We start from the raw sequence: 8,363 nt of genomic DNA on the forward strand, positions 1-8,363 counted from the left end.
GGGTGCAACAATGAATGAATGGAATCCCAAAATCTCTGTAGATGTTCATTGAAATGAAAAATAAACAACCTAAATTTAAAAAAAAAAAAGCATAGCTCTTCATTCCTGTCCACTAAAAGGAAGTAGATGTATTTTCATATTTTATACAAGGGAATCAGTAATGGTGACTTTTTCGGAGATAGCCTTCCTGCAGGTGTAACCATCCTGAACACAATGGGAAATGTCCATGGTAAATTAGAAATATGGTTTCTGCTCAGCAAGGGAAGTGTTTCCCAGTATTCACCCAGGAGGTTCTCCACAAAAGAAGCGGGCTACCCTTGGGTTAGAAGCCAATATTGTATGAAAGTATATCAAATTGAAGCTATCAAGTGGGTTGCATAATTTTCTCTTGAACCAAAACCTGAATAGAATCTTGAGAAGGAGGTCAAGGGAACAGCTACTGAGTTTCATCCATGAAAACTTTGATGTGTTCCGTGAATGAGTCCAGATAACCAGAGTTTGGACTGTGTCTAATAGTTATTGTTTACAATTACAGAGAATTAGGTAATGCACTTATGAAAGGTTTTCCACATAGTTCTGTTAAAGTAGAAATGAACCTTTAGCACTGAATTAGGTGAAGTGTTCACTGTATGAAAAAGAAAAATTCATCCACAACACCTGATTCCTAGAACTTCTGCGTGAAAAGATGTCTCTCAAATTACAGGTACCGGCATGGAGGAGTTGCAAATGAAAGAATTTCCTTGAATAAATATGCAACATATGAACTTTTCTTACCTGCAGAGAATGCTTTGAAGTAGTCACTGTACTTAAACTTTCCATTCTCATTCAGAAAGTGCTCTGGTTTAAATGTCTCTGGATCAGGGAATTCTTGGTCATCATACAAGAGGGAATCCAGAGTTGGAATCACGACAGTGCCCTAGAAAGATAAAGACCATCTTAGGCAATTTGACACATGTTTACGTTCTTGTGGAAACCCTTTATAAAGAAGGTTGTTTGAATTCTTAGTTATAACCCAGAAGAGTATATTTCTAGTTGGGAAAGTTGTTTGGCCAAGAACTAGATAAAAAGATAGACTTCCATGAACCAGGAATAATGAGTGAACTCAAGATGGGAAGGGATATCCTAATATTTTAAAAGGTTTAATTTCAAAGTTGTTTCTTATCATCTTCCACCCTCACTTGTGTAGGATACACTGCAAATCCCAGACACTAAGATGATAAGTCACTGTTCCAAATTCCTCAATTTCTGTGGTCACCAGGTCTATGAAGAGGCAGAGAAAAGTGTAGCTAAAGAGGATTTATGTCTCTTGGTAGGCTAGCTTAAAGCAATAGAAGAGTTTATGATGTAAATTCTGGGCTGCACATTTGACCTTGGGGATGGTATATCCTCTGAACATAGTGTCCTGAGTTGCTTCATGAGGTAAGTTGGAAGGCACAAGGTTGATGAATCGCTGAATTTCGTGCACTACAGCATCCATGTAAGGCATCTGTAGCCTATCCTTGATGGCAGGAATTCTGCTTGGCCCAATCACCCTGTCAATTTCTTCATGGAGTTTCTCTGCCAAAGTATAAATGGAATAAGTTTTATAGATTGGCCCATCTATGTATTCATCCATACATCTACTCACCCATCAAATCATACACCAAATCATCTACTTATATCTCGATAAGCCCAGTAATCTACCCATGCATCCAACTACCAATTCATCCATCCAATAGAATTTAATAGAACATTTAATCAATACTTCATGGTGCTCCATGTAATCATTGGGTAATTTATTTACAAGCCCCAGGAAGTTAAATTCCAGGGAGTTATTTACAAACTACAGATTGCTTGACTTCCATTATCTTAGCCAATTCTATAATCTAGTTCTCTTTATCCTAAGAGTAGAGAATGACAAGATTTTACCAATTTCTTTTAATAAAGAATGTATTAAGAATGAATTTATATTTCTAAGAATTATTAAAGAGAGTAACAATTGAATCAAACATGCACTGCCTATATTTTAAAGAACTTTTAGGAAGTAGGAGTATGAAATCAGTCTCTGACAAAGAGACAAACTTTGGCAAGTTGCAAGGGTGTCAGAGATTGTGAAGATGACACAGGATAAGACAGGGTTCAGATCTGGTCATGACTTGATAGCATGTAATAACAACAACATGGACTTTTATATATGCTGAGTGAAAAAAAACACAAAGCGCATATGTACAGTATGTACTCATGTAAAATTTTGGAACACATACAATAGTATAAACTGTATATGGATACTTAGGTGTTAACTATATGAAGTTGCAGCATAATGCATTATTACATGCTGGACAGCTAATCAAACGAACAGTAGTTTGAATTCACCATCTGACCCATGAGGAAAAAGATGACGCAATCTCTTCCTTTCAAGATTTAAAGCCTTGTAAATCTGCTAGGGGACTGTCATAAATCAGAATAGACTTGACAGTAGTGGGCTTGTATGAAGTTGTCCATATGTGTAATGCACACCAGCTTGGGAATCGGCATCTCTGGAAAGAGAGCTTTAGTTGGAAGCACCATTTTTTCTTTAGAAGAACTCTGACATATATGTGCTAGTCATATTTATTTTGTCTTTTTTCTATATATTGTGAATTACTCATAATTAGTAAGTAATAAAAATTTAAGGGTGGCCCAAGATGACAACTTTAAGGTGATCATACATAACATGCCATCTCTCTACAGCAAAGAACTAAGAAATCAAATGAAACAGATACATAATGTGGGAACCCATAGCAATCAGTCGAGGAAAGAATTAGACTGAACTATGGAAGGAAGGAGAATGAAAACTGACAAGCCAGGCCAGCACAACACAATTATCTTGAAACTAAGCAAAGTAAGTGAGCATTTTTTTAATGAGAAACTAATTTGCTGTGTGACCTTTCACCTAAAAGACAATAATAGATTTTTTTAAAGTAAGTCTAGAGGTCTGCTACTACAAAGCAGTCCAAATTTCTCATGCCACAGAGCCCTCGGGAGATATTCAGGACCCTCGCTCTCTGCCTGGGTCCTGCTGTGTTCTCAGCCTCAAGCCCTCTTCCCTCCTTTGTGGAGAATTAAGCCTTACTTAGAAGCTATAGGAATATATTTTCAATGTCATAGTCAGTGATATTACAGAGTGGCTCTTCATGTTTCTCATTCTGAGCTCTATTGTTGGACCCCTTGGAAAATGCAAGAGGCTTTCCTTTTCTGAAATGAAGGTGTTGGCAGAAATGTGTACATGTCCACAAAGTATTCCCTTCAAGGTGGTTCACCCATGACCCAAGGCACAGGCTTCGCCTAGTGCTAGTGTCCCACTGTATCTGTAACCTGCCCTGTCCCAGCACTGACGCACCTTCAATCTCTGGGTACTTCATGAGGATTAGGAGTCCATATCTCAGGGTGGTACTGGTGGTCTCCGTGCCCGCAAAGAACAAGTCAGCCACAGTCACAGTGATGTCTTCCAATGTATATCCAGTCTCAGAACTTTTCTTTTCCTGTAGTATCAGAGACAGACAGTAAGGTGGGTGCAAAAAAAGACAACTTTTCTTCAAATGCATGTGAAAAAGGTGGACAATAAGTCAAGAGTTAATGGTGCCATTAAATTGTGCTGTTGGCAAAGAATATGGAATGGACTTGCTATGTTTTGGGGGAATACAACCAGAGTGCTCCTTGGAGGCAAAGGTGGCAAAATTTCATCGCACATACTTTAGATATGTTACCAGGAAGTACCAGTCCTGGCAAAAAAACATCATGCTTATAAAATAGATGTCAAGAAAAAAGAAGATCCTCCAAGAGATGGATTGACAGAGTGACTGCAACAGTGGGCTTGAAAATGGTGGAGATTTTGAGGATGGTACAATATGGATTGAGGCTCAATGTCAAAAAGACAAAGATTCTCACCACTGGACCCATTGGCAGCATCAGGATGGATGGTGAAGAGACTGAGATTGTTCACAGCTTTAGTTTGCTTGGCTCCACAGTCAACACTCTTGGCACCAGCAGCCAGGAAATTAAAATACATATTGCCATGGGAAAGTCTGCTGTTAGGGACCTCGCCAAAGTACTGAAGAGCAATGGTGTCACTCTGGAGACTAAGGTGTGTCTGATACAGGCCATGGTCTTTGCAATCACTTGTTATGCATCAGTGAGTTGGACAATGACTAAGCAGGCTAGAAGGAGAATTGATGCCTTTGAGCTGTGGTGCTGGAGAAGAGTATTGAGGGCACCATGGACTGCTAGGAAAACAAACAGATTCATCCTGGAGAGAGTTAAACAGGGTGGCTCCTTGGAGGCAAGGATTCTGAGGCTTCGTCTAACATACTTTGGACAAGTTGTAAGGAGGGACTGGTCCTTGGAGGGGGACATCATGCTTGGTAGGGTGGAGGGACAGCGCAGGAGGGGAATGCCCTCTATGAAGTGGATTGTTTCAGTGGCTGGGGTAATTGGGATGGGAGTGTCAGAGACAGTGAGATTGGCACAGGACAGAGCAGAGTTTAGGGCTGTTGTATATAGTTTCACTATGAGTTGCAAGCGACTCAACGGCACACAACAACAACAAGAAGAATATGATGTGTATAAGGTTGATAAGGAGTCAGTGTGATGGAACCTAACAGCAACAGCTCTCCTTTGATAAATGAGAAGGTACTGACTCCCCCCCAACTAGTTCTACAGAGAAAGAAATTATCTGTACTCAACAATCACTGGAGCCCAGCTTCGAGATGATACAGATAGATCATGATTTGTATCAGTCTCCCATTTGGGAAACAGAGGCTCTCAAGACTCAGCTACGGCCCAGTACTCTATGTATTCTTTCACCAGGTACCCATTACCTGGGGACACTTTGGCCTACAGGGGCTATGGGTTCCTCCTTTCCGGAAGTCAGAGGTGTCCTACATGCTGAGAATTCCAGCTTCTCAGTATCCAGTTGGCTGTGCACTTGTTCACTTATTGGATTTATAGTCATGACTGTATTGTGGGCCTTGCTGTGTCACAGCAGCTATTTCACAATCATCTTCTAACTTTAAGGCCAATAGGTACCTTGGAGTGCCATGACCTGCTTGGCCTGTCAGGGATGTGCTTTGGACCCAAGAAGTCACATGGGGAACTCTGATGATACTCTGATGATAGAAGAGGTTTCTTGGTAAACATTGTCATTATCTAAGGAAACCAGAATGTGAAATTCACAAATAGGTGACATGATGCAAGCCCGGAATTCCTTGAAATCACACACACTGTGAACTTTGTGTGACTGTGAAGAAGGCTAAGACGCTTCTGTGGGCAAAACACATGTGGTCAAAATCATTGATACATAAATGACCAAATCATAGTCTGGGAAAATCTTCTATGAGGGACCCACATAACCACCATTGGCTGGTATTGCAGCACCTGTGTGATGTTTGAAGCTTCAGAGGCACTCTGGCTGCTGGGGTGGGAAGCTATACCCCATTGAAATAAAATGTGCTGCAGTGAGACCAAGAGCATGAACTAGAACCATGACACAGATGTGCAGATGTGAGCTTAGAGGGAAAAATGCTTATCAGTGTCCCCAGTCCTCAGCCTCATCTGAGATCTCAATTTAGATGTGCTCTGCATAGTTCAAGGTGAGGGTACCTTTTGCATTTCGATGAGCATGCAGTCAGTAAAGTCTCGGGGGCAGTTGGGGTCCAGCGACACTTGATGCTCCTTCACCAGCTCAGATGTGTATAGCTTAATATCAGACGTATTCTTTATGACCTTCCAGTGGCTCCCAGGCAGATAATGTACGTAGTCAGAAAAATTGTTATAAAGCTAGAGAGAGAGTAAATTTACAAGATATTTTTTTTCTGTCTGCAATCTGATTTTGTTTAATGACTGGGCTGATTGTGGTGATCTCATGTAGAGCTATATTTTGAGTGGATAATATCATTGGAGCAGTGCTGTCAGACAGCTCACCTCTGTTTATCCCAAGAGAGAATGAGTCTCTTGGGAAGAACACTCTTAAAACACAAATAATGACTTTCCTGAAGTTAACATTGGGCTATCTTCAAGAAGGAATATAATGATTAGATGCCCCACTGGGGGGCTCTTTGCTCATGTAGGCCTCCCACCTCACCCCAAATCCCAGTCCCATTTTCTTATCTCCTGCTGCAAACCACACAGTGGCACTCAAGGCAGATGAATGGAAAACAAAGGCTGCACCTGGAGCCAAGGTGTGCTCAGCAGGTAGAAATTCTCGTTGAATAGTCTCATCATCCTCAGGATGGTCTTGTCATTGTAGTCAAAGTGTTTGTGGAAGAGGATGTCGGCAATGACATTGCAGGGTGCAGCCCCAATGAGAAATGTGGGGTCAAAAGGCTGACCTGAAAGACATGATGATCAGAGCTGTGAACATGGGATCCTCTAAGCAATGCCCACAGGGCCCTCACCATTTCCTGACTGCTGTTGTCTTGCTATGTCCTATCCAATGCCTGTCTGCCTTGTCTGTTGGTAGGAAGATACTAAAATCATAATGATTCACATAAGGGACTGATTTTTTAAGATCTATTTGCGTGGTCTGTGCCTTTCTTGGGGCCTAATCTGGAGGGAATTGTGCTAATTAAAGGGCCATGAGTTTTTGGTGATTTGAATACACCATCTGCTTCAAAGGAGAAAGATGGACAATTATCTCTTGTTCCATTTACAGCCTCAAAAACCCACTGGAGGGTGAACATAGAGTCAGTTCTGACTCTACAGTAATGGATTTGAGAATTCCTGCCTCAGAGTTATTTGGAGCACAGATGCTATACTTTTGCTGACCATGCCTCTTTATCTGAATTGTAGGAAAGGAAATGAAACTGTATAATAAAAATACCTGTGGTTAGGAAGATCCTCTCCATTCAGGCACCTCTTGTTTCAGAGGCTCCATAATTTGTTTAGGAGATCAATACCCGCAAAAAAATCTACTATCCCCTCAAGCAAACCTCAAGCGGATCCTTTGTCCTCACAAACAGATCCTCTTCCTGGGAGGCTTAGGCCAATTCCCTGTGTGTGGACACTGGACACCATGAAGGCAGAGTGGGCCAAGATAATTCCATTCCTCCCCACATTGTCCCCTCTCTGGTGGCACACACACCTTGAGTCTTCTTGAGTTCCTCCAGTAGGAAGTGGGCCTCCTTCTGGATCCGCTGCTCATTGCCCTGCTTGCCCATCCCGTAGTCTCGCAGTATGGTCAGGGAAAAGCGCCGAGTATCTTTCCAGGTGGGCCCATTATTGAAAATGATTCCTGAGTAAAGAAGGGACAGCTAGGTGTCACCGCAAACTCAGCTCTGTTGTTGTTGTTATGTGCCATCAAGTCGCTTGCGACTCATAGCGACCTCATGTACAAGAGCCCTAAATGCTGCTCTATCCTGTACCAACCTTGCCATCTCCAACACACTCATTCCCACCACCCCAATCACAGAATCGATCAATCTCATCAAGGATCTTTCTCTCCTGCGCTGCTCCTCCACTCTCCCAAAAATGAGGGACCAGTCCCTCCTCAAAACATGCACAAAGTATGTCAGATGAAGCTTCAGAAGCCTTGACTCCAAGGAGCATTCCAGCTTCACCCTCTCCAGGACAAACCTGTTTGTTCTCCTAGCAGTCCACGTCTCCTAGCACTCTTCTCCAGCATCACAGCTCAAAAGCATCAATTCTCTTTCTATCATCCCAAGTAACTGTCCAACTCTCCGATGCATAGCACGTAATTGCGAAGACTATAGCCAGGATCGGGTGCACCTTAGTCTCCAGCCTGACGTCGTTGCTCTTCAGTACTCTTGAGAGGTCCTTCACAGCTGACCTTCCCAATGCAATTCGTCTCTTCATTTCCTGGCTTCTGTTACCAAGAGTGTTGACTATGGAGCCAAGTAAACGAAAACTGTTAACTATCTCAGTCTCTTCACCATCCATCCTGATGCTGCCAATTGGCCCAGTGGTAAGAATCTCTGTTTTCTTGATGTTGAGCTTCAATCCACATTGAAGGCTGCAGTCCTTGACCTTCCAGAGCAAGAGCTTCAGGTCCTCCTCAGTTTCAGCAAGCAGGGTTGTGTCATCTGCATAACGCAGGTCGTTGACTCTTCCACCAATCCTGATGCCACATTCCTCCTCGTACAGTCCAGCATCTTGGATGATCTGTTCTGCATACAGGTTAAAAAGGTATGGAGACAAAATACATCCCTGATGGACCTCCTTCTTGATTTTGAACCATGTAGTGTCTCCTTGCTCTGTTCTGATGACTGCTTCTTGGTCCAAGTATAGGTTTCACATTGTTGTTGTTGTTATGTGCTGTCAAGTCATTTGCGACTCATAGCGACCCTATGTACTACAGCCCTAAACCCTGCTCTGTCCTGTGCCAATCACAT

At 42.3% G+C, this 8,363-nt stretch overlaps 1 protein-coding gene across 1 annotated transcript in view; it reads right to left on the minus strand.

The window, feature by feature from the left end:
- Positions 1–8,363, minus strand: part of LOC102865712 (cytochrome P450 2E1-like) — a 14,490-nt gene that overhangs the window by 696 nt on the left and 5,431 nt on the right. The window contains exons 3-8 of the mRNA XM_006879851.1: positions 7,097–7,246; positions 6,184–6,344; positions 5,617–5,793; positions 3,359–3,500; positions 1,370–1,557; positions 775–916 (exon numbers count right to left, since the gene is read on the minus strand). Of these exons, the coding sequence (XP_006879913.1) occupies positions 775–916; positions 1,370–1,557; positions 3,359–3,500; positions 5,617–5,793; positions 6,184–6,344; positions 7,097–7,246 (960 nt within the window). The remainder of the gene's footprint in view (positions 1–774; positions 917–1,369; positions 1,558–3,358; positions 3,501–5,616; positions 5,794–6,183; positions 6,345–7,096; positions 7,247–8,363) is intronic.

The sequence above is a fragment of the Elephantulus edwardii genome, unplaced genomic scaffold, assembly GCF_000299155.1.
Source record: "Elephantulus edwardii isolate Elephantulus edwardi_28Jun2011 unplaced genomic scaffold, EleEdw1.0 scaffold00006, whole genome shotgun sequence".
Classification (NCBI taxonomy): domain Eukaryota; kingdom Metazoa; phylum Chordata; class Mammalia; order Macroscelidea; family Macroscelididae; genus Elephantulus; species Elephantulus edwardii.